The sequence below is a fragment of the Schistocerca cancellata genome, chromosome 10 (genome assembly GCF_023864275.1).
Source record: "Schistocerca cancellata isolate TAMUIC-IGC-003103 chromosome 10, iqSchCanc2.1, whole genome shotgun sequence".
In the NCBI taxonomy this organism is placed as follows: Eukaryota; Metazoa; Arthropoda; class Insecta; order Orthoptera; family Acrididae; genus Schistocerca; species Schistocerca cancellata.
Window position 1 is genome coordinate 77,950,000 of NC_064635.1, and position 27,457 is coordinate 77,977,456.

The following is a 27,457-nucleotide window of genomic DNA, read 5'->3' on the forward strand; positions in this document are numbered from 1 at the left end:
GTCTTGCTTACGAGATGAAGGCAGAGCTCACCATCTGCAGCATCGTTGACAGAACCGACTGCGGATCTTTAGTGCAGAGCCGGGTGGAGAGTCTGAATCAGAGGCTCGGACGGTTTTGCGACCGTGTTGGCTGCAGATTCCTTGACTTGCGCCATAGGGTGGTGGGGTTTCGGGTTCCGCTGAATAGGTCTGGAGTTCACTACACTCAGCTGGCGGCTACACGGGTAGCGGAGGCTGTGTGGCGTGGACTGGGCGGTTTTTTAGTTTAGAAGGCCTCGGGAAAGTACGGGGTGGGCTGCAATCTCAAAGGGTGCATGGCAAATACAGGACGTGCTTGGATCAAGGAACAGTCGGAATTGTAGTTGTAAATTGTTGTAGTTGTGCTGGGGAAGTCCCTGAGCTTCAAGCGCTAATAGAAAGCACAGAAGCTGAAATCGTTATAGGTACAGAAAGCTGGCTAAAGCCTGAAATAAGTTCTGCAGAAATTTTTACGAAGTCTCAGACGGTGTTCAGGAAAGATAAATTTGGCAGAATTGGTGGTGGAGTGTTTGTGTCTGTCAGTAGTGGTTTATCTTGTAGTGAACTCGAAGTAGATACTCCGTGCGAATTGGTATGGGTGGAGGTTATACTTAACAGCCGAACTAAGTTAATAATTGGCTCCTTCTACCGACCCCCAGACTCCGATGATATAGTTGCGGAACAGTTCAGAGAAAATTTGAGCCTCGTGACAAATAAATACCCCACTCATACGGTTATAGTTGGTGGGGACTTCAACCTTCCCTCGATATGTTGGCAAAAATACTTGTTAAAAACCGGTGGTAGGCAGAAAACATCTTCCGAGATTGTCCTAAATGCTTTCTCCGAAAATTATTTCGAGCAGTTAGTCCACGAACCCACGCGAATTGTAAATGGTTGCGAAAACACACTTGACCTCTTAGCCACAAACAATCCAGAGCTAATAGAGAGCATTATGACTGATACAGGGATTAGTGATCACAGGGTCGTTGTAGCTAGGCTCAATACAGTTTCTTCCAAATCCACCAGAAACAAACGCAAAATAATATTATTTAAAAAAGCGGATAAAGTGTCACTAGAAGCCTTCCTAAGAGACAATCTCCATTCCTTCCGAACTGACTATGCAAATGTAGACGAGATGTGGCTCAAATTCAAAGATATAGTAGCAACAGCAATTGAGAGATTCATACCTCATAAATTGGTAAGAGATGGAACTGATCCCCCATGCTACACAAATCAGGTCCGAACGCTGTTGCAGAGGCAACGGAAAAAGCATGCGAAGTTCAGAAGAACGCGAAATCCCGAAGATTGGCTAAAATTTACAGACGCGCGAAATTTGGCACGGACTTCAATGCGAGATGCCTTTAATAGGTACCACAACGAAACATTGTCTCGAAATTTTGTAGAAAATCCGACGAAATTCTGGTCGTATGTAAAGTACACAAGCGGCAAGACGCAGGCAATACCTTCGCTGCGCAGTGCCGATGGTACTGTTACCGACGACTGTGCCGCTAAAGCGGAGTTATTGAACGCAGTTTTCCGAAATTCCTTCACCAGGGAAGACGAATGGAATATTCCAGAATTTGAAACACGAACAGCTGCTAGCATGAGTTTCTTAGAAGTAGATACCTTAGGGGTTGCGAAGCAACTCAAATCGCTTGATACGGGCAAGTCTTCAGGTCCAGATTGTATACCGATTAGGTTCCTTTCAGATTACGCTGATACAATAGCTCCCTACTTAGCAATCATATACAACCGCTCGCTCACCGATAGATCTATACCTACAGATTGGAAAATTGCGCACGTCGCACCAGTGTTTAAGAAGGGTAGTAGGAGTAATCCATCGAACTACAGACCTATATCACTGACGTCGGTTTGCAGTAGGGTTTTGGAGCATATACTGTATTCAAACATTATGAATCACCTCGAAGGGAACAATTTATTGATTCGTAAAAAGCATGGTTTCAGAAAACATCGTTCTTTATTCGCACGAAGTAATGGCCGCTATCGACAGGGGATCTCAGGTTGATTCCGTATTTCTGGATTTCCGGAAAGCTTTTGACACGTTCCTCACAAGCGACTTCTAATCAAGCTGCGGCCCTATGGGATATCGTCTCAGTTGTGCGACTGGATTCGTGATTTCCTGTCAGGAAGGTCGCAGTTCGTAGTAATAGACGGCAAATCATCGAGTAAAACTGAAGTGATATCAGGTGTTCCCCAGGGAAGCGTCCTGGGGCCTCTGTTGTTCCTGATCTATATAAATGACCCGGGTGACAATCTGAGCAGTTCTCTTAGGTTGTTCGCAGATGATGCTGTAATTTACCGTCTAGTAAGGTCAGCCGAAGACCAGTATCAGTTGCAAAGCGATTTAGAAAATATTGTTGTATGGTGTGGCAGGTGGCAGTTGACGCTAAATAACGAAAAGTGTGAGGTGATCCACATGAGTTCCAAAAGAAATCCGTTGGAATTCGATTACTCGATAAATAGTACAATTCTCAAGGCTGTCAATTCAACTAAGTACCTGGGTGTTAAAATTACGAACAACTTCAGTTGGAAAGACCACATAGACAATATTGTGGGGAAGGCGAGCCAAAGGTTGCGTTTCATTGGCAGGACACTTAGAAGATGCAACAAGTCCACTAAAGAGACAGCTTACACTACACTCGTTCGTCCTCTGTTAGAATATTTCTGCGCGGTGTAGGATCCTTACCAGGTGGGATTGACGGAGGACATTGAAAGGGTGCAAAAAAGGGCACCTCGTTTTGTATTATCACGTAATAGGGGAGAGAGTGTGGCAGATATGATACGCGAGTTGGGATGGAAGTCATTAAAGCAAAGACGTTTTTCGTCGCGGCGAGATCTATTTACAAAATTTCAGTCACCACATTTCTCTTCCGAATGCGAAAATATTTTGTTGAGCCCAACCTACATAGGTAGGAATGATCATGAAAATAAAATAAGAGAAATCAGAGCTCGAACAGAAAGGTTTAGGTGTTCGTTTTTCCCGCGCGCTCTTCGGGAGTGGAATGGTAGAGAGATAGTATGATTGTGGTTCGATGAACCCTCTGCCAAGCACTTAAATGTGAATTGCAGAGTAGTCATGTAGATGTAGATGTAGGTGCTCGATCGTGTTGAAAGATGCAATCGCCATCCACGAACTACTCTTCTACAGTGGGAAGCAAGAAGGTGCTTAAAACATGAATGTAGCCCTTTGCTGTGGCAGTGCCACGCAAAACAACAAGGGGTACAAGCTCCCTCCATGAAAACATGAACCACACCATAATAGAACCGCCTCCGAATTTTGCTGTTGGCACTACACATGCTGGCAGATGACGTTCACCGGGCATTCGGCATACCCACACCCTGCCATCGGATCGCCACATTGTGTACCGTGATTCGTCACTCCACACAACTTTTTTCCACTGTTCAATCGTCCAATGTTTCCTCTCCGTACACCAAGCGAACGTCATTTACCGGCGTGATGTGAAGCTTTTGAACAGCCGCTCGACCATGAAATCCAAGTTTTATCACCTCCCACCTAAGTGACATAGTACTTGGAGTGGATCCTGATGCAGTTTGGAATTCCTGTGTGATGGTCTGGATAGATGTCTGCCTATTACACATTACGACGCTCTTCAACTATCGTCGGTCCCTTTCACTCAACAGACGAGGTCGACCTGTACGCTTTTGTGCTGTACGTGTCCCTTCACGTTTCCACTTCACTATCACATCGGAAACAGTGGACCTAGGGATGTTTAGGAGTGTGCAAATCTCGCGTACAGACGTATGACACAACCCCAACCGCCTGACCACTTTCGAAGTCCGTGAGCTCCGCGGAGAGTCCCATTCTGCACTCTCACGACGTCTATTGACTACTGAGGTCGCTGATATGGAGTACCTGGCAGTAGGTTGTATCACAATGCACCCAATTTGAAAAATTTATGTTTTTGGGGGTGTCCGCATACTTTTGATCACGTAGCGTAGTTCTCAGGAGACACGAGTTCGATTACCATCCTTGGTACAAATTTTCACTCACTGCTCCGATATATATACTCGTAATTATTTTCTACTTTTCAAAGATTTTGACAAGATTACCACAGTGATGTGAATAACTTGACTTTTATTTTCGTTTTTTTTCACCTCAGTCAGACAATATATAGCTTTCTCCAATCTCGTGAATAGACGATGAACGTGAAAATGAGAGATATTCGATCTCACGCGGAGGTTTTCCAGCAATTATTGTTCTTGCGAACTATTCGCGACTGTAACAGGAAAAGGGAGAAATGCAATTTACATAAAGTATCCTCCCCCACACACCAGAGAAGAAAGCGAGTTCGTATTGGATTGACAACCATTTGTGAGCTATGTTGAAATTTTGAAGTCTGTAGATAATCAGGAATTAGTTTTTGAAACAGAATTTGTACCGAACAGACTGTCGGACCAAAGGAAAATGTATAAAGATGCGTACAAACTAGGCCAATGAAGGCCAACGAAAAACACACGACTGCCGAGATTTGCTTAGTGCTTATGGCCGCAGATCGGAGACAACGAAGCGTTTGGCTTCCGCTGCGGTTCGGTCTGCTTGTGGTAATGTCAAAGCGTCGGTGGTGGGTTGGGCTTGTGTCCCCTCTGCAAGCGTGGACGCCGGGTTGAATTTTCGTTGTTTCTGTAGCGAGTTGCTCCGTGTGAGTGTAATGGGTGTTTATTTATTGTATTTAAAAGTAATGGAGTATGCAGTGGCATAATTATAGCTGACAGAGTTTCATCACGAACGATAATGTTTAAGGGAAAATTGATTCGACACATTGAGGGAAATTAGTAAGCCTACAGCAAGTAATGTTAGTGACGTGAAAGAAATGAAATCTAGCCTGTATTGAGGTCTTTTCGCTCGTGAATGACAAAGAGGAACAAATAAATCTGGGAGTGGCGCCGAGTGGTGCCTAAGAGAGGCGTCGCTTTTCGAAATTTTAGGGCCTACAGAATTGAACAACAATACGAAATTTGTAACTTTCCTTCGGAAATATTAAGAAATAGCCGATAATCCAATTCAGCTTTGAGGCGTGACATTAATTTTGCCCAACCTCACTTCTGCACTTTTTAAAAGAGAGGCTGACCGCTTGTATCGCTTCTTTTCCTTTTTCTTTTTCTGATGATCAGCTTGTTGCAGTAAAATAAATGCTGTACATTCAGCGTTAAGTAAATCCTCTTCTTCCCTCAAAGAACAGGCCGATTAAATGCTAATTAAAACGCTACTTTATACACTACTGGCCATTAAAATTGCTACACCACGAAGATGACGTGCTACAGACGCGAAATTTAACCGACAGAAAGAAGATGCTGTGATATGCAAATGATTAGCTTTTCAGAGCATTCACATAAGGTTGGCGCCGGTGGCGACACCTACAACGTGCTGAAATGAGGAAAGTTTCCAACCGATTTCTCATACACAAACAGCAGTTGACCGGCGTTGCCTGGTGAAACGTTGTTGTGATGCCTCGTGTAAGGAGGAGAAATGCGCACCATCACGTTTCCGTCTTTGATAAAGGTCGGATTGTAGCCTATCGCGATTGCGGTTTATCGTATCGCGACATTGCTGCTCACGTTGGTCGAGATCCAATGACTGTTAGCATAATATGGAATCGATGGGTTCAGGAGGTTAATACGGAACGCCGTGCTGGATTCCAACGGCCTCGTGTCACTAGCAGTCGAGATGAGAGGCATATTATCCGCATGGCTGTAACGGATCGATCCCTGAGTCAACAGATGGGGACGTTTGCAAGACAACAACCACCTGCACGAACAGTTGGACGTCGTTTGCAGCAGCATGGACTATCAGGTCGGAGACCGTGGCTGCATCACAGACAGGAGCGCCTGCGATGGTGTACTGAACGACGAACCTGGGTGCATGAATGACAAAACGTCATTTCGGATGAATCCAGGTTCTGTTTACAGCATCATGATGGACGCATCCGCGTTTGGTAACATCGCAGTGAACGCACATTGGAAGCGTGCATTCGTCATCGCCATACAGGCGTATCACCCAGCGTGATGGTATGGGGTGCCACTGGTTACACGTCTCGGTCACCTCTTGTTCGCATTGACGACACTTTGAGCAGTGGACGTTACATTTCAGATGTGTTAGGATCCGTCGCTCTATCCTTTATTGGATCCCCGCATTTCAGCAGGATAATGCACGACCGCATGTTGCAGGTCCTGTACGGGCGTTTCTGGATACAGAAAATGTTCGACTGCTGCCCTGGTCAGCACATTCTCCAGATCTCTCACCAACTGAAAACGTCTGGTCAATGGTGGCCGAGCAACTGGCTCTTCACAATACGCCAGTCACTACTCTTGATGAACTGTGGTATCGTGTTGAAGCTGCATGGGCAGCTGTACCTGTACACGCCATCCAAGCTCTGTTTGACTCAATTCCCAGGCGTATCAAGGCCGTTATTACGGCCAGAGGTGGTTGTTGTGGGTACTGATTTCTCAGGATCTATGCACTCAAATTGCGTGAAAATGTAATCACATGTGAGATCTAGTATAATATATTTGTCCAATGAATACCCGTTTATGATCTGCGTTTCGTCTAGGTGTAGCAATTTTAATGGTCAGTAGTGTAACATAACAATACGGGAGCGACCTCGAAAAGTTATCACAGCCAACTGCAGTTCCATCTGCGCGAAACCCCCTTGTCCGCGAGCCCCCGGTTTGGTGAGGATGAGAGGCCGAACGGCTACGCGTTGGCGAACGACGTTCGGTCCAGTTGATTGGCTGTGGTCGGTCGGCGTCGGCCGGCCTAGCGTGTGCAGGGGTGGGCACGTGAGACTCGCCTGCGCGGTGTCGGGCTGGCGGCCGCGCCTCTCGCCGGTGCCGGCCGCCTCCGGCAGGTCTGCGGGCGGCGCGTCCAGCGGGGGCCGCGCCTGCTGCGGCTGCTGCGGCTGCGGCTGCCCCTCCTCCGGCGGGCGGCGCGGCTTCAGCTTGCGCAGCTCGCTCAGCCGCTCCTCCTGCTCGCGCTCCGACCGGAACGGCGTCCGCTGCTGGCGTGGCGGCTCCGCCGGCGGCCGCTCCGCCCCCGCCTCCCTCTCCCTGTTCTCCGCCTGCTGCTGCTGCTGCTGGGACTTCTTGTGCGGGGGTGGCGGGGGCGGCTGCTCGGCGGCTTCGGCGGTGGCGGTGGAAGCGGCAGCGGCAGCAGCGGCCCTGTTGCAATAATTCTGTCACGTGCGAACAGGGTCGGATCCAGAGGAGGGGGGTGTGTGTAATTGCCCCCATCCCCCTGGTGCGTGACTGATGTTTTTTTCCCCGACTGCTTTAGGGGCTGATTGCGTCGGCCTATCTAGTATGTTTTACTTGAAGTCGAAGATGTAAACAACGGCACGCAGTTTGATGTAACAATTCAAAAAGAGACCTTGAAGCCTCTTCCATTTAGTGAATAAACTACAGGAGAAACAACTATACTTACGAATAAAATGATAATATTCGCTGAGCCATGAGCGATCTGTGTCCCTTTTTTAGCACCTTCCCTGCAGTGCGTGTGTAAGATTTTGTTTCTAGTGGCAATTTGCAAAGAGATGGTGTTGATAATTAAGCGATGAACACCGAAGGAATACTTGAAAACATTATCCTTAGTTGCAAATACTGAGAACCTTGCGACAGTCCCTTTTGTTCTGCAATTGCACGTTTTCGATCTGGATGACCGCTTTTCCCCCATTTTGGCTTTCTTCTCACTTTTGATGTGGAATGTGAACAAACATCAATTAGCCATATGTAATAATGTACACGAAAATAATGTCTGTGGATTCATTTACAATCCTTTCTCTCATACAGTATGAATTTAAATGTTACGGTCAGCAGATTCAAACAGATACTGACGTAATTAACAATATAAGATGATTTCCTGAACACAGTCAAATACCCTATTATAACTTTTCGCAGTCGTATCGTCATTGCTGCGTATAAACACATGCGCGAATTCGATGGCAACATTCTGTCATATAAAAGCAATTGGTGAAATAATTTCTAAGATCTAAGAATGGAAACGAACATTACCATTTTTATAGATTATTTTACATTAGCAGACAAACAGGGAGTTTTTCAAGTGCACCTGTCGTATTTGAAGAATATTTTTTAGGCAATGCAGTAAGTTATTTCATTAAACACACTTAACACATAGCGATACACAATTAAACTAAAAGCAGAATAAATATATATATATATATATATATATATATATATATATATATATATATATACAGGGTGAGTCACCTAACGTTACCTAAAGTTGACGCTTGAGTACCACTCCTCCGCTGTTCGATCGTGTGTATCGGAGAGCACCGAATTACGTAGGGATCCAAAGGGAACGGTGATGGACCTTAGGTACAGAAGAGACTGGAACAGCACATTACGTCCACATGCTAACACCTTTTCATTGGTCTTTTTCACTGACATACATGTGCATTACCATGAGGGGTGAGGTACACGTACACACGTGGTTTCCGTTTTCAATTACGGAGTGGAATAGAGTGTGTTCCGACATGTCAGGCCAATAGATGTTCAATGTGGTGGGCATCATTTGCTGCACACAATTGCAATCTCTGGCGTAATGAATGTCGTACACGCCGCAGTACATCTGGTGTAATGTCGCCGCAGGCTGCCACAATACGTTGTTTCATATCCTCTGGGGTTGTAGGCACATCACGGTACACATTCTCCTTTAACGTACCCCACAGAAAGAAGTCCAGAGGTGTAAGATCATGAGAACGGGCTGGCCAATTTATGCGTCCTCCATGTCCTATGAAACGCCCGTCGAACATCCTGTCAAGGGTCAGCCTAGTGTTAATTGCGGAATGTGCAGGTGCACCATCATGCTGATACCACATACGTCGACGCGTTTCCAGTGGGACACACTCTATTCCACTTCGTAGTTGAAAACGGAAACCACGTGTGTACGTGTACCTCACCCCTTATGGTAATGTACATGTGCGTCAGTGAAAAAGACCAAGAAAAAGGTGTTAGCATGTGGACGTAATGTGCTGTTCCAGTCTCTTCTGTACCTAAGGTCCATCACCGTTCCCTTTGGATCTCTACGTAATTCGGTGCTCTCCGATACACACGATCGAACAGCGGAGGAGTGGTACTCAAGTGTCAACTTTAGGTTACAATATCTCCGGATGTAATTAACATTTTACAATGCAACAAACGGCACTGATTACGTATTTGTTTATGTGTTTAGATGTGCTAACAAAACTAACGGGGTTCCATTTTAAAAAAAACGTAGGTTTGTGTTAAAAACCATACTTCCGTGCATTTTTTTATGGTTTGTATTAACCAATTACACTAGCCTCTCTCCTCACGTTCGGTCTCTGGAATCGATTCGTCAGTATTTGATGTGGTTTACGAAATATATCCAGCGGATATATATATATATATATATATATATATATATATATATATATATATATAGGGAGACCAAGAGATGAATACACTAAGGAGATTGAGAAGGATGTAGGTTGCAGTAGATACTGGGAGATGAAGAAGCTTGCACAGGGTAGAGTAGCATTGAGAGCTGCATCAAACCAGTCTCAGGACTGAAGACCACAACATATATATATATATATATATATATATATATATATATATTATGAATTAAGGTACCCCACACCGTTTTCCTGTGTGTGTGTTATGGCTTATCCCAGGAACTGCTGTACCGCCTTCGGCATAGTTTTCTCTAATAGACAGACTGATTCACGAGAAAGGTTTGTGTATCTCACTACATTTTAAAAACAATTCGGCGGCGCGGGGTCGCCGTGTGGGCGCCTTGTTCACGGTCCGCGCGGCTCCCCCCGTCGGAGGTTCGAGTCCTCCCTCGGGCATGGGTGTGTGTGTTGTTCTTAGCGTAAGTTAGTTTAAGTTAGGTTAAGTAGTGCGTCAGCTTAGGGACCACGACCTCAGCAGTTTGGTCCCATAAGACCTTACCACAAATTTCCAACAACAAGTCATCCAACCGTAGGTACAATTACTTAGTGCTACACGTGCAAAACCAGGATGGGTCACAAGTGTGCGTGTGTGTGTAGAACATATTGTTATTAGTTTGCGTGTGAGCTATTTATAGAATGATTTTCTCGGTACAGATATTTCATTACAGCAGTAGCATGTAAGGTGCATGCATTACAGTAACCACAGAAGAAAACTTTCTTTGGTGTTGTGTACTCTTGAAGTAATACAAATTCATTTCATACACTGGTAACTAATGTTGTACTATGCCTCGTGGTACAACCATCATCATCATCATCATCATCATCATCACACATTAGTACATGTGCAGGGTAATTTTTCAGCTTTGACATGAAGATCATCGGAATATTCTTTCGTGCATTTGTAGGTAATAAAGTCTAGTGGGAACCCTCTTATTCAATAGTTTATTTGTTTGCATTATATTCAGAATTAGCGGGTAATCTGCTACAGGGTCATTATTAATTTTTGTTCTGGCAAGCTGTAAATGGAAGGAAGAAAAATTAGAGTTTAATCTTATGTCGACATTGGGCCCTTAGAGAGGAAGTGCTGTCTCGGATTAAGAAAGGATGGTGAAGGGAATCGACCATGGCGTGTTCTAGGGCATTTGCCTGGAGTGATTTAGGGAACGTACAGAAAACATAAATCTGGAGGGGTGGACAGGGATTTGAACCGTTGTTCTCTTGAATGCGAGTCCAATGTGCCAAGCACTGCACCACCACGCTTGGCAGCAAGCTGTGAAGCCTTGTGCAAGGGAAGAGAAGGTGCTCAACCAAACAGGAGCTGCTACTGAAATAAGAAGGCAGAACTTACCCCCCCCCCCCTCCCCCCGCGACAGCTAGTAACCTCACACATGGTGGAAAGCGATGTAAGCAGTTACTCCTTACCTGGGAGTGTTGTAGAGAGAAAGTGGGGTACGCAGTTACTGGTCATGGGGAATTACGGTACCTGTATTTAAAAACGTGTATAGGAACAAGTCAAATATAAATACAAATAACCATAACCAGTCACATTACGAAATTCTGTTTATTTGATTAAATTACTTTTCGAAACTTTTCAGGCTCGTCTTCAGATGGGGCTGGGAGAAGTAGCGTGGTGCAGGCTGCTGCCTACGTGACAACAAGATAGGGAAACACGTTAGTGTGCCGCCTTGAGTAATAGTTATACGACAAGTTGTGCCGAAAACAGAATTTATTTACTTAATCTGGCAGTGTGCGGTATTGTTATTAACATCCACATGGCACCTTCGATTTTCATTACCTTTCGTTCACAAAATTAATCAGTATTCACTATAGACACCTTTCACTACAAATCCGCTAGCTTTCAGCATGTGTTATACAACTGATGTATGCTACAGAGATCTTCCACCGAATATGTAACATCTTTACCTTGTAAACAGTTCTTTGGCTTTTAGTATGTAAAATAATCATAGTGTACGCTGGTATAGACCAGCGCTAACATGAATGTTGCCAAAACAGTTTTACAGTAACTACAGGTTAAGAAAACTGCACCTGGACAAAACTTTAAATTAACTCCTGCTCTGTCTCTATTCTTATTTTTACAAGGCCTTCAGTTGTCAGACGTTTTGTTAATTTATTCCACGAACGGTTTCGAATCTTAAAGCTTCAGCTTCAGGTCCCACAAAATAATTTTGGGTACGGAAATGTGTGGCAGTCGGGCCAGCCATTGATGGGTGATCACACCAGCTACCAGCTGGTAATATAGTTATAATTTTTGTTTCTCACTTAAGTGTGGTGATTGAGGAGTTAATCTGGTGCTATGTGTGATGATAAAAGAAGAAATTCAAGACACAGCCGTCTACAGGTAAAGTGATGTGCACAGTCTTCTGGGATAGCCAGAGTATGGTCAATTCGGCACGCTACAAGATGACGCTGACTAAGCTGAAAGCTTGAATTTCCAGGGTAAGGCCAGAGAAGAAGACCAACTTTCACCTGCAACACGATAACGCCAGGCCCCACACCATTTTTGCGAGCACGCAACTCATAGTAAAATTCGGCTGCACTGTCTTACCACATCCACCGTAAAGTCCCAATTTAGCGACCTCAGACTTCCATCTCTTTGGGCCTGTGAGAGATGGACTACGTGGTGAACATTTTCAAGACTCAGATGCTGTTGCCAAATCTGTTTGCCTCAGCTGGTTCTGATTTTTACAAGTGTGCCACGCAGTTTCTGGTTCAAAAGTGCATACCGAATGTTGATGACTATGTGGAAAAATGACAATCTATAGCTCAAATATTGCTTTATTTAGCTGTGCTGTTGTGATCTATGTATCTCCTGTAGTTTTCATGAATAAAAGTCGTACAATGAGTGGATATAAAATACCCGATAATAAATTTGGAGTGTGCCGGCTTATAAAATGTGGGACTAAACGGGATGCTCCGAAATCACTAATTACAAAAAAACCAGATGCTGTATAACAATGGTGAGAGCAGTCTGCAGATAGGAGATGGAAAGTCAAAGTGGTTTACAACGAACATAGGTGTGTAGCATGGTGGTTTCCTTTCCCTATTACTCTCCACCAAAATGATGTATATCATAATGAAAATCATCAAGGAATTATAAAAAGAAAAACACCAATGCTCTAAAACCTGGACAAACACGAAACAAACGTTGAACCAGAAGTTATCTGCTATGAGGCACGAGGTAGCTGTAGTGTGACAGGGAGCTGGTTAAAGGAAAAAAGAAAAAAAAAAAGAAAAAACACACACACAGACTGGAACGTGGTGAGAAGGGAGCAGCTGGTGTTTGGAAAGGGTCTGCTGGAGAAATGGCTGTATGTAGATGATAGACCTCTCCAAACCGTTTCACACTCATGTTGCCGGGGCCAAGTCGGCCATTTACGTCCAGCCCATACAGAGAGCATGGTATAAATCAGAACAATTACTTTCTGATCACATATTCTCACAGATGATGATGTTACGAATAGAATGAACGCAATTGTGACTTGATTACATGTATGTATATTAAGAAAATACATAAATTAATACCCAAATATCCCTCAATAAATGATGTGCGACACTCTGAAACTGCCAATGCGTTGTCGATGGATATGACTGTCAAACAGTGATGTCAGAATAGTTGTGCGATTACCAAAAATCACTTTTATTAAAAATCCCAATATGGGGTTTGATCATTAGGCGAAGATGTTTCCATACAATATTTGTCTGTGGTTCTCTATGTGTCCTTACATTGGTGCCATGTGGAGAGGGCAGCTATAGAGCTGAACAAGTTGTGACCTGAAATGGCAGCAGTAGGACAGTGCAGCTCGTCTATTGGATCGTGGACTGTAGTTAGAGCCATGGAGGAACACTACGCGTGTTATAAAGCCATCAGGGGCGCCGTGATTCACCTCGTTTGTTGCCCAATCATGCTAGACTACAGCTTGTTCTGACCTGTCATTACGTACATTGGTGTTAGATCACAGAGTCCAGCCTCACTATTAATTCCGCCAAATCAAGAGAATACGGCATGGATGGACGCCAAAGTTTGAGGCCATGTGTGTCCGGGTCGACACTACGACCTGCTGCCCACCTACATGTTGTCGCTAGGCTGGTAATCTATATGATATATGCTGCCCCCTGCAACGAATCTCCAGTTAACAACTCTGGTTATGTCCCTGTGTAGCTTTCCTCCGAGTGCATTTGAAATTCGAACTATTTTGTGTCCTACGCAAACATGTAGTTACTACGTCTGCTGTCAACCTCTCATTCCGTTTTAACATGCTGCACGCTGGAGTAAGCAGACTCATTTGCGTCTTTAAAAATTTTTCAATTAGAATATTTTCCTGAGTGTAACGGGACTCTATTTACACATATAATCCTGCTATTCTGTTAGTGGTTGTCATAATGTGAGGGCTACCTCAAACTGCATTTATGTTAAAGAATCGGTATAAATTATATTAAAATTATTCTGTTCCTTGTCTGTAACCTTCGCACCAGTCCCAGTGTATCCATACAAGATTCGCCAGAAACACCTCCAATACGGTGAGACATCTGACACTGCCACAATAGTGGCGAGAAGAGAATTTCCCGGGAGATAAGAAATTAATAATGAGAGAGGTGGAAAGGAAGAGGCAGTTAGTGAAAAAGTAATTCCATGGGTTACACTGGAATGCATTTGGGAAGGGAGGAAGCTAGGAGGTGAGGAAGAGGGTGAGGGAGGATGCGGAGAAGGTAGGAGCAGGGGAAGGGAGGAGATGCGGCAGGAAGGAGTTGAGGAAGGGAGGAATTTGGGAAGGGAAGAGTTGGGGAAGGGACAAGGTGGGGAAGGAGGAAGGAGTTTGGGAAGGGAAGAGTTGAGGAAGGGACAAGGTGGGGAAGAAGGGCTGGAAAGGGAGCAGTTAATGACAAGATGCTGCTTGGGGGAGGAGGTGGGTAAGGAAGGAAGCGAGGAGCTGGGGAGGTTCGGGGAAGAAGGAATATGGCTGGAAAGAGAAGGTGTGGGAAGGTAGATGTGGGTAAATGCGGAGGTGGGAAAGGGCGTGGGCCGTGAAGGGAGGAGTGGGGGAAGGGGGATGTGGGGATGGGAAATGGGTGGGGAGGAATGTGGTGATAGACACCTCTGTGGCGTATCATTAGTGTTTATTAACCTAGTAGTAGATTAGTGAGCCTTTGAGGAAGTGAGACAGCGCACTCACCTGTCGAGCCCGGAGCCCGCGATGACGTCTGCGAGCCCCTGGCACTCCGCCGGCAGCAGCTGCGCCTCGTGCATGGCGCGCCGCTTGTTGGAGGCGGCCCGCCGGTGCGCCTGCGCCTCCTCCGCCCCCGCGCCGCCCCCGCCGCCCCCGCTGCCGCGCCGCTCCGGCCTGTGCACCACGGCGGCGGCTGGTGGCTGGTTTGCGGCCGCGGCGGCGGCAGATGACGCCGGCGCCTCCGCCTCGGAGTCGAACTTGAACTCGACTGTGGCCAGTGGCTCCGCCGCCTGCTGCGGCACCTGCCACCGCGGCACACACAACGTACTACCCACAGGGCAAGTCTGACAATTTCAATAGAAATTCTTCCAATCCATATGATAGCACACAGCAAACCAGTGCTTAACAGTATTGGTTAAAAACAGTCTTGGTTGCAATTTTATTTTTTTTTATTTTTCAACTACACGTTTCGGCTTATTTAGGCATCTTCAGGTTGATCTTAATTTGGTATTTCTGAAAACGATCCTTAGACAATGTTGCCAAAGGGAATCGCCGAATACATCAGGCCAACATCGCCTTCGTTAAACTCAGTAAAAACTTTTCTAGATGGACTTCAAAAAGTCTAAAGGATCGTTTTAAGAAATACAAAATTAAGATCAACTTGAAGATGCCTAAATAAGGCGAAACGCGTAGTTGAAAAATAAAAAAAAATAAAATTGCAACCAAGACTGTTTTTAACCACTACAATAGTGAGAATTTCATTTTTAATGACTGAGTTTATTGCGATAAAAATTCGCATTAACTTGACAATAGTCGAGTAAAGATAATTAAAGAAGTGAAATGAATTACTAGTGGAACACTACATACATAGTGATATTATCACGATGTAGCGATCTGGTTATTGTTAGCGATACAAACTTTTGTTCTTTCACAGTCGTAAAATTCGGACGGTATGTTCCACAATCAGATTCGATGTGACTGATACATCTGATGTTGGGATGTGTATTGCGAAATCGATCATGTCTATAGTATGAGTAATCAACATCAGCGAGGTACAATCCGTGGTCTTTCATATAATAAACTGCTAGCAGCTGCGGGCCTCAGAGATGCCATCGTCCTGATGGAGAGATTAAAAATGTATTGCTAGAAGTCATGCAAACATATTAAAGTGATAAACTAAGCAAATGCATTGCTAGAGTAGATAAAATGTCAGAATTATTCCGTGGAGTGCGTTTTGGGCTAACAATATGTCGAGCGTAAATATACATTTGATTCGATCATGTATCCTCGTTATTGGCAAAGAGTATGAGTGACCACATTACTTTTAATTGCAAAATTTGTGTCAAACGCTCAGGTAAATTGTTTAATGGCAAAACCAGTGTCAGGTGACCACTGCAGTCATTCTCAGCAGTCCATAAGTGTTTCTCGGCCGACGACTGTGTCAGAGCATGCTGGGTGGGAACACTTCCATCACGCTTCTCATCAGAACTGGAGACTGCGTAATAGTTGGCGAAGGGAGGAACTTTGCTATCACAGATCACACTTAACAAATTCCACACTTGACAAATTCAAACAGCTGGAGGAAAAAGTTGCTCAACACGAGGCCATGAGCACACAATAGCGTGGACGTAGGGGTGGTTATCCTTGGGAGTGCTCGACATGCTTATGTTTCAGTTAATGTGATACGCATGGGACAGCTGTGGTTACCGCATCCTGTATTAGATGTAACTTGGGGCGCAGGTAGTTCCCACCGTGTCATTTTCCACTGGTACTTGTTATCCTACAACTGACTCTCGTATCACTGGACATTATCCTACCCCATAACAGAGAAATATCTCATCAGTCCACAAAGTTTCAAGACTGGATTCATAAGGAAACAGAGAAAAGATAATATGATACTTTTAATGCTACAGGTGTTCCAAAAAGTTTTCCAACACCTCAGTACATCTCACAGAACGTTCACAGAACGAAGTGGAACCGTCAGAAAAATCATTCTTTGGGATGTTGTTCAATTCGCACATCACATCTGCACCTTCTTCGGTCTTGCCGAACCATCAGGGACTCATTCTGAAATTTGTCCTTTTGTGATAGGTTCGTACTCATATCTCTCAGCCTCGTCACCCATGATGACTTTTTCCACCAAAGATTTGTCCGTGTTTTGCATTTCAATCAAGTCGCAGGAGGCGCCCGCATTTTCTTTTTGTTGCGGAGTCAGGATGTTGGAGACCAACTTTATACTCATTTTTTTGTTCCTCGAAATATTCTGGAGAATGTCTTGAACACTTGATTTAGAGTTATGCAGTTCGTTGCTCCATTGCGATTTGTGACAGAACGAAGTTGCCATATTACAGCCGTACACCCACTACTGAACGCTGCCTGCTCACAACTGGTGTGCCAAATGGACGCCTGTTGTTTACAGTCTTTAGTTCAAGCCGCCACCGTAGCTACTACGCTGACGTCGCTTATACGCCAGGAATAAAATCAATCTTGGAATATTTTGGTCGGATGGTGTACATAGTATGCCCCACAGGAGGGCAATAGGACTGTTGTTGTTTATCTTTTGCATTAATGGCCTAGCTGTTAGTGTTAGATGCAAACTAAGGCACTTTTGTAGATCATGCACTTATGTATGAGAAAATTCTATCCACTAAAACTTCCAATGATATCCCGTTAGATATCAACACAGTATCAGACAGATAGAAACACAAACAAGCAGCTCTTAATGTAGTTACATGAAAAGATGTGCGCCTCATGAAACGTTAAAGTGTGACAACGGCAGTATTGATGGGTGACAATTAGAGTGACTCGTATACAGAATGTTGGGAATAGTAATGTGTGTAGATGTCCGCAGAAACGCTGAGTTGTAAGTACTGCAAATGGCAAGTAAAGATTCTCTAATAGCATACTGGGAAAACACATGCAGTCTACGAAAGAAACTGCATACAAGGCATTTATATACTTATCGTCCGAATGGTCATAGGCTTGTGTGTCTAGTGAGTGAGTGCAACACGCAAAGAAAGTCGGCGTGCCTCTTACGAGAACTGCTTAGATAACCTCATCTTTCTGGGCAGAAACTACTCTGTGTGACAAAAATGTGAGGGATTCAGAAGACATGTCTCATGTCACTGTAACGTCAATCACGTTCATACCACAGGAAGATATGTAAATGACGAGAGTTACAATTCTCTGTGACACGTAGAAAGGCCACCAGAGTGCGATAATACTGTCCGTGTTTATTGTTGTTAACAGGCCCGGTAGCGCAAATAAAGGACGTGAACAATGTCAGATGTTGAGTGATGATTGTGAAGGATACGGAGATGACACATATTCGCGTGAGACAGCGTTATAAGCGCCTGACAGAGTTTGAAATTGGTGTCATTGCAAGTTTCCAATCGACCAGCTTTTCGAATCGTGTAGTATCCAAATTTTTGGGGCATTAAGATCTGACAGTGTCCCGATGTTGGACTGCGCAAAGATGTGAGGGCAGGCATATTCATCGTCAAGGTTCCGGGAGACCACGTCTGACAAGGAAGGATTGCTGTACAGTGCACCAGCCACATCGATCCCGATCACATCTGCGCCTTCCATCTGAGAACGATACTGCCTGCAACATTTGGGTCATCCGACACCACTGGTCGTAGACTAATAGCGGCCGAATTAGGGAATTACCGTCCCATGCACAGGGTGTCATTAACACCATAACACAATCGGCTGCGTCTGTAGTCTGTGACCGGAAGGCACTGACTGTTGATGAATAACCGCTGTATTATGTTCAGCAGTGAATCGTGGTACTGCGCCACTCTGGACGATCATCGTCAAAGAGTATAGCGGCGACCTAGCGAGAGGTACTATACTGTTTCGGAGATGGGTAGCGGCATTACTCCTGCTACCGTGATGTGAGGATCCTTCGAGTATGAGTGAATGAAGGAATCTCATTATGGACAACCTCCCATGCGACAATAACATGGTGCCATTTTTCAACAGGACGGTGTTCTTCATCGTAATTCACACAGAATATGGCTACGTGCGAGATCCTTACTCTAACAATTATTTAACAGACTTATTATTTATTGGTGGTTGCTTGCTGTGAAATGTCCAGGGGCACACAGATTTCAGATTCATCTGTGGCTACTGAAGACTGTATTGTCTTTGGATCTTGTCTGGTAGATAACGATCTCTAACTGGTGATCACCCCACCCCGTACTGGTAGGTGCTGCTGGTAGTTGCCCTACCCTGTACTCAGTTGGACACATGTGCAGTTGGAGGTATCCCTACCACGAATGGTGTTGCCCTGTACTGTGCTACTGGATGTCGTACTGCTGGTAGAGGTTCCCTGTTACAGCTGTGTGCCGCAGATGGCTGCCATAGTCTGCACTCAGGTGCCCTGTACTGTGGTGTTGGATGTTGTGTGGTTTATTAGAGGGTGTGGGTGCCACAGATTTTTACTGTGCCCTGTACTGTATGTTTTGTTAGAGATGTAAATACCCCAAAGTAAGTGTAATCCTACACAGCACTGCTGGGTGTTGAGGTGTTGGTAGTTCTCTATCAGGTACCAGAGGTAGATATTACAGAGGGTATCCGTACTCAGTACTGGACACACTTTCTGTTGGAAGTTTCTCTACCATGAAATTACTGTAACCCTGCAGTGTGCTACTGGATGTTAAGACGTTGCTGGTTTTCTGTCTCACAGTGGAGGCAGAAGTTACAGGTGCCTGTGTGCTCTGTATTAGACACATGTGATGTCGGAGGTTTTTCTTCCGTGAAGTGGATGTAACCCTGCACTGTACTACTGGATGTTGTGATATTGGCCATTCTATATCCCATAGCAGATGTAGACGCTGCAGATGATTCTAATACTCTGTACTGGATGCATGTGATGTTTGCGGTTTCCCTGCCAAGTGATACGTGTGGAGGCGCCGGCGCCAGTTGCTTTTTGCGTTCGGTTCACCCGGATCGATTGTTTCCCTCTGGCGTTGCTTATCTTTGCCTCGTTAGCCGGTGGTGGTGCTGGTGGGGTGGCGGGCAGACTGGATTTTGGCTTCGGAACGGCCGGTGCGTGTCGCTGCTCAGAGGGTGAAACTTGTGTTTGCGTGGAGTTAGCTGGATTTGAGCGGTGTGTGTGGCTCGGAGTGCGGAAGCGGGCCTGTTATTGCAAGTTCTTGAGGCGTGACTGGGACATGGTCTTCTACACAAGACGCTGAGCAATGTGTTATTCATTTTGGCTAGTGGAATAGACCTATGTACCACGCAGCTGTCAACTGAAGAAGTAGACATTCAAGCTTTCTAGTTTTGCAATCGGGCCTACCGGTGTTACCACTAGCTTCTACTTTTTCTTATGAGTGCCAATACTGTATTGGAACAGCGACGTACTGGTGTAATAATATTATGCTTTGTCTTATCGTTGCCCTTTTAAAACTAGTCTGTTTGTGCTGGGGCAGTTTTACATATTTTGAAATTTGAGGTCTACAGCTAATTCTTTTAACCATTTTTAATTTGCCTTTGTCTTGATGTGATCTATCTTCGCAGAATTTTATCTTACTATGTTCTGGGGCTGTTAACATTGTTTCTTTTGGCTGTGTCTGTGTGTTTGTGCTTTTCTGTTGCAGCACTGCACCGGGCACCTAGTCCGTGTCTAGATCGATGTCCGGAGTACGACGCCATGGCCGACCAGTACCAGAGGGAACGGAGGTTCTTTTGGCCGCGGGGAAAATGGCAACCGATACGGCGGTCACTGAGTTCTTCGGGTTGCAGTGAGTGGGGATCTTGCATTAAGTTAAGTTTCCTCTGCATTGGGACGCCAAGGCGTCGGTTCCGCTTGCTATACTGCTTATATATTTACCTTCAAAACCATAAAGGAAGGAGACAAGTGTTCTGAATTATACCCTACGTGCAGCGGGAGTTGAACTTAGAGAAATACTTGATGGGTAGCGGAAATTGGAAATTTCAGTCACCAACTTTCTCTTCCGAATGCGAAAATATTTTGTTGAGCCCAACCTACATAGGTAGCAATGATCATCAAAATAAAATAAGAGAAATCAGAGATCGAACAGAAAGGTTTAGGTGTTCGTTTTTCGCCGGCCGGGATGGCCGAGCGGTTCTAGGCGCTACAGTCTGGAACCACCAGACCGCTACGGTCGCAGGTTCGAATCCTGTCTCGGGCATGGATGTGTGTGTTGTCCTTAGGATAGTTAGGTTTAAGTAGTTCTAAGTTCTAGGGGACTGATGACCTCAGAAGTTAAGTCCCATAGTGCTCAGAGCCATTTGAACCTATTTGTTTTTGTTAGTTTTTCCCGCGCGCTGTTCGGGAGTGGAATGGTGGAGAGATAGTATGATTCTGGTTCGATGAACCCTCTGCCAAGCACTTAAATGTGAATTGCAGAGTAATCATGTAGATGTAGATGTAGATGTAGATATGAGTTGTCCTATTGCGCTTGTCCAGGTGACCTATTTAAAAGAAACTTATTTCACCTTTATTGTTGTTGTGCCCTTTGTTAAATGAAACTAATTTTACCTTTTATTATTGAAGCGCATATAATATGTTCTTGTTTGCACCTAATTCAATCAGAAAGGCATTGTCTAATGTATTTTTCTGATTTGTGAATAAGAGACACTTGTACAAAGTTTTTGGGTAAATACTGTGCCCTTTGGATAAAACTGTTGATCAGTAATAAATTAGTTGTATCTTGCAAGTCCTCTGTACTTATTTCACTTGTCACCGGTTTGCACGCAACCACCACGTTGCACCATGGAATCAGTGTTACGTGCTGTCAGACGTTAGGCTGGTGGCTACAGATGATCTGTTTATTGTGTATTGGACACAAACGCTATTGGATGTTTCCCTAGACTGAATTCTGTGCAACCGTGTTTGGTGCTATTGGATGTGGAGGTTCTCTCTATCCTGGATGCTACAGACGGTTTTGGACGTTCCTTTGAGGTGGCGCTGGCGCTGCATACCCTGGACTCCGGCGACGGCAGGTCTCCCGGAGACGGCTGCTCGGCGTGGCCGGCCTTCTTGCGGTCCTTCTTCTTGAAGAGCGCCGAGAAGACGCCCTTGGAGCGCGGCTTGGCCTCCTGCTGCGGCGCCGGCTGCTGGCGCTCGCGGCTCTTGCTGCGCGACCGAGACCTCTCGCGGAAGCCGTCGCCCAGGATGGTGGAGAAGCTGCTGGGCACACCACAGCACGGCACAGCGTCAGCCAGAACTCTGGCACGTCACTGTCCTACCGAGTCTAGCAAGCAGTGCGCGGCTGAGTAATCACGCCCAGCGGGCTGTTCACCGGAGTTGTCCACGTGCATAGCCTTCTAACAGCTTACGTACTACAGGCGACATTTATCCCAAAATAACATAGAGAGGGAAATGCAGCAGGTCGACTACTACAGCCGAAGAATACACTACTGGCCATTAAAACTGCTACACCAAGAAGAAATGCAGATGATAAACGGGTACTCATTGGACAAATATACTAGAGTTGACATGTGATTACATTTTCACGAAATTTGGGTGCATAGATCCTGCGAAATCAGTACCCAGAACAACCACCTCTGGCCTTAATAACGGCCTTGATACGCCTGGGCATTGAGTAAAACAGAGCTTGGGTGGCGTGTACAGCTACAGCTGCCCATGCAGCTTCAACACGATACCACAGTTCATCAAGAGTAGGTACTGACGTATTGTGACGAGCCAGTTGCTCGGCCACCATTGACCAGACGTTTTCAATTGGTGAGAGATCTGGAGAACGTGCTGGCCAGGCAGCATTCGAACATTTTCTGTATCCAGAAAAGCCCGTACAGGACCTACACCATGCGGTCGTGCATTATCCTGCTGACATGTAGGGTTTGGCAAGGATCGAATGAAGGGTAGAGCCACGGGTCGTAACACATCTGAAATGTAACGTCCACTGTTCAAATTGCCGTCAATGCGAATAAGAGGTGACCGAGACGTGTAACCAATGGCACCCCATACCATCACGCCGGGCGATACGCCAGTATGGCGATGACGAATACACGCTTCCAATGTGCGTTCATCGCGATGTCACCAAACACGGATGCGACCATCATGATGCTGTAAACAGAATCTGGATTCATCCGAAAAAATGACGTTTTGCCATTCGTGCAGCCAGATTCGTCGTTGAGTACACCATCACAGGCGCTCCTGTCTGTGATGCAGCGCCTAGGGTAACCGCAGCCGTGGTCTCCGAGCTGATGGTCCATGCTGCTGCAAACTGTTCGTGCAGATGAATGTTGTCTTGCAAACGTCCCCATCTGTTGACTCAGGGATCGAGACGTGGCTGCACGATCCGTTACAGCCATGCGGATAAGATGCCTGTCATCTCGACTGTTAGTGATACGAGGCCGTTGGGATCCAGCACGGCGTTCCGTATAACCCTCCTGAACCCACCGATCCCATATTCTGCTAACAGTCACTGGATCTCGACCAATGCGAGCAGCAATGTCGCGATACGATAAACCGCAATCGCGATACGCTATAATCCGACCTCTATCAAAGTCGGAAACGTGATGGTACGCATTTCTCCTCCTTACACGAGGCAGCACAACTACGTTTCACCTGGCAACGCTGTTTGTGTATGGGAAACTGGTTGGAAACTTCCATCATGTCAGCACGTTGTAGGTGTCACCACCGGCGGGAACCTTGTGTGAATGCTCTGAAAAGCTAATCATTTACATATCACAGCATGTTCTTCCTGTCGGCTAAATTTCGCGTCTGTAGCACGTCATCTTCCTGATGTAGCAATTTTAATGGCCAATAGTGTAGTATCTGATGAAAACTATCCATAACCCCTATTAAATGCGTAATTGGTCATTAAATGCCACGAGAGGTGGACACCAGTATACAGATCGGCAGGGAGCACTATGTTGTCAGTAGAGTGGTAAGAGCATTTGAGTCCGTCAGAAGAGTTCAGTGACTTCGGACGTGGGATACTCATTCATTGTAGTACCTCATCCATTATCGACATTTCAGTCCTTCTAAGGCTGCCCTACTCGACCGCTGGTGATGTAACTACGAAATGGAAACACTGAGGAACAACCACAGCCAAACTAGGAGCAGGCGGAGCTCATGAACTGATGGCGAGGGACCGTCGAGCTTTGCGGAGGGTGATGATAAAAAATCGCATGGAATCAGCAAAAGCAGTCACTCGTGCGTTCCGAAGTGCTACCATCAGCCCAGCTAGCGCAGTGACTGTCTGTACAATGGTGGAGCAGCTCCTCAGGAGCCACGCATATCAGTAGTCGCCACGAAGTGACTCCTGATGAGGTGCAAAGAACGGCGCCACTGGACGGCGGATGATTGGAGAACAGTGATCTGGGCCGATGAATGACTCTATACCCTGTGGCAATCTGATGGGCGGGTTTTGGTTTGGCGAATGTCTGGAGAATATTACCCCATCACGTGCACTGCCAATAGTGAAATACGGAGATGATGATATTATGGTATGGGGACTTTTTCGTCGCTGGAGTATGGTCCCCTTATTGCTCCTGTGCAAACGTGAAACAGAGTATGTATTATGTAGTTTGTAGACAATGACTATTTGTATCATCATGACGAAGCACCATGCTCCAAAGCAGTACCTGTGAGCCAGAGCCGCAAAATGTAGGACCTGTTTTCGAATCACCACAAGATTTCCTTTAGGAAGTGACATTTTACACATCATTGTTCAGAGGTTTAAATTTCGTAAAAATTACATTTACTTTATTTGTCAAGATGGCAGAACGATGTTTGGAAAAAATAGTTGATTCAATTATTGTTCCTAACTCATAAATGCACATAACCCATTAACTACCAATATTTTTTTCAAAAGTGCTCCTTAATTATTACTATTCATCTACTTTCAAATAGTAAGAAAAACACCTATTTTCAAGTACTGCAGGAACATTAGTTTGATATTTTCTTAAAGAAACGCACCGTCATTTGATTGTTTTATTGTTTATTTAAGTACATCTCAGGTTTCGGCCTTTTACGGCTTATTCAAGTATTTGCTAAAAGCAAACATTGCATACGACGTAAATTTCATAATATGTAAAAATGTCTTAAAGAATGAATGTAAATTGGAGTATAATTACGAAATATGTACTTACATTGTAAATCTATAACATATATTGCAGAACACATAACATGTTGGTTCCAATCCATTTAATTATTACAACAAGGATGCAGTTTACCAAAAGTCCAGGTGAAAACTGACTCCAATAATTTTGCCTTTTTGTATCTGCGGTTGCGGCAGTCAGGTGACATGACAAGCCAGAAATCGGTTCTTGAATAAATACATGCTGCTGCACAACATCTACTACGTTTAAAAACATTTATTTTTGTAGTTGTTAACAAGCCCTGTCAACCTTCAACGTAGAATTTGATGTATGTGCCCAATTGCCCAATAACATACTGTAAAATCGAAAGAAAGAAAATTAAACAAAGTTATGCGAATGTAGCAGTGGAAACGTTTTAATTTTTTAAATTTTTTTGCGATTGTGATCTTGTTTTGATGTGTCAGTGTAATAATACGTGTATCTTAGGAATGTTCGCTAATGCAAGAAATGTATAAATGAAACCGCTTTGTATCAATGTGTGTGTAATGTTATGCAGCATCAGCGGAAATACCTGAGGCCGCAAAGAAAAGGTACGATTTTCTGGAAACGTGTATTTTGAGCATACATTTGCAATTTATGTGGTGTGAGCATTCAGAATTTTTGTCGCCAACATACACGGACTCCAAAGTCACTTGAGTATGATGTGGCAGAAGGCTTGCCCGTTGGGAGTCGGCAAGTTTTGAATGTCGTTACATCGATAGCACAGGCAGATAGCACTCAAAAGTAGCGATGACTTTGCACCCCCGTCTCGTAGGCATCTTAACGATTTGAATTCGACGTCTAGAACGAACTTAGCCTAGAGTTTTGAAGAGATAAATGCGAGGGCATTTTGCTTGTTTGCGACAAGTGTCGTAGCATAGATGACGATTTTTTGGTGTCACATGAAAAGAAAGCCATAGCTATTTTTTGGGTTTTGTACTGCATTTGCCAATTCTCTGTTCTAACAGATTATCCTCTTACGGTATTGTAAAATGACTTCCTAGACCACCATAGAGAAAATGTCATAAAAAAATCTGAATTTGCAGCTATAACATGCATCAAATAAGCGATGCATCACACTTCGAAATATTTTTCAGAGATGAATTTCAACCGTTTTCTGTTTTTAGTACAACATTTTTTATCTTTGCTCACCCCAAAGGAAAGTAAAAGCTTAATCGGAAATAATAACCCTGCACGTCAGAAGTACTAGTAGTACAGTTGCCTGTTGCATGGTAAGCATTACTCGGAAAAACGAACTGCTATGCTGGTCACCGGGGCAGTAGTTCAGTGTTTACGCCCGAGAATCAGGGACGGAAGGCAGCGACGGCGTACACTTACGACTTTACTTAATGGTTTTCTGCTGAGTAGTTGCTCTCCAAACAGCCGCCCACGCGAGCAAACCAGTTGCGTCTTTACCTGACGTTGCTCACTCCTTAGGTAACTGGTCCATGCACAGCTCTGTTTAAAAGACACTATAGTTCGGTGTCGTCATAGGGTAGAGCCGCACATCTCTGCTTTCCTGGCCAGCAGATAACTCGCCGCAAATGATAATTTGTTGCTATTATCCTGCAGTCAGATTATCTGTGCTTGGCTAGAGCCACGAATTAATAAAATAAACAGACATATTAAGTACAGATATACAAATAATTAATAAAACGGGTTCTATTCTATCGTCTGTAATTGATGTAGATGACAGAGAATTATGCTGAATAACGTTTATTCAAGAAAGTATATGACAACTAAATGGAAAGTGGTCCTACGATATCCAGTTAAAATTCAGACAAAAACCGCCTTATCAAATACGGTAAAGTTACGTCGAGAGGGTTACGAGAGTGGAAGCAGTGTCCTCAACCTAAATAGTCATACGAGATCCGTAAAAAGCTAAATCCAATTCGTGATCTCAATACAGAAAACATTCACCAACTCAAAATAGTTCAGAGACCAACATGACGATTTACAAATTAATAAACAAAGATAATGAGTAGAAACTCATACATTGTCTATTCTCAGTTCCGTAATGCAGTCGAGAAAAGATAGTGTGTTGTAGCGGCCTTTGACTGCCGAGGATCTGCCACCAATACAACCGAATCACACACGGTACCACAGGCAAGTCTGTCTTCTTCCAGAGCGAACGTCAAAATGTCTTCTTCAAGAAGTAAACGAAAAATGCCAGAATCGCTCCCTTGAACTCTCCACCTGAAAAGTGTCCGTCTCCACTTGACTTCAGTGGCGCTGCACCAGTGCTTGCTTTCCCATTAGCTAAAGGCCATCCCCACCAAAATACACAGTTCTTAAATTCTACAGACATGATTTGACTCAACTTGACCACTTAATGCACTAAACTAATATGTTACAACAATCACACACTGTCACACACTACACATGCTTCAGTGACCCCGAATGAAGTGCCCATTTAGAATATTTTCCACAGCGGTGAATGTTAATTTGTCGTCTGCTGTCAGTCATGAATGATAATGCCGACTCTTCGTTCAAAGCCATGCCATCTGGTTTTATTATATTTTCAGTGTCCTTGTAAACATATTATAACCCCACATCTTATTCTCTGTAAAATTCTGAACCAGTTTTCACAGGATTTACGTGTACATGCTATGGCGGCAATACGTTGGGAGCCATATTCTTGCAAAATTTTATCGGTTGAATAAAGATCAGCAGGTTGGAACTCCTTAATTAATACCAAAA

At 44.6% G+C, this 27,457-nt stretch overlaps 1 protein-coding gene across 1 annotated transcript in view; it reads right to left on the reverse strand.

Annotated features, from left to right (window-relative positions):
• Nucleotides 1-27,457, reverse strand: part of LOC126106138 (serine/arginine repetitive matrix protein 2) — a 230,265-nt gene that overhangs the window by 125,414 nt on the left and 77,394 nt on the right. Inside the window, exons 8-12 of the mRNA XM_049912381.1 lie at nucleotides 21,632-21,836; nucleotides 14,860-14,979; nucleotides 14,684-14,799; nucleotides 7,478-7,538; nucleotides 6,849-7,163 (exon numbers count right to left, since the gene is read on the reverse strand). Of these exons, the coding sequence (XP_049768338.1) occupies nucleotides 6,849-7,163; nucleotides 7,478-7,538; nucleotides 14,684-14,799; nucleotides 14,860-14,979; nucleotides 21,632-21,836 (817 nt within the window). The remainder of the gene's footprint in view (nucleotides 1-6,848; nucleotides 7,164-7,477; nucleotides 7,539-14,683; nucleotides 14,800-14,859; nucleotides 14,980-21,631; nucleotides 21,837-27,457) is intronic.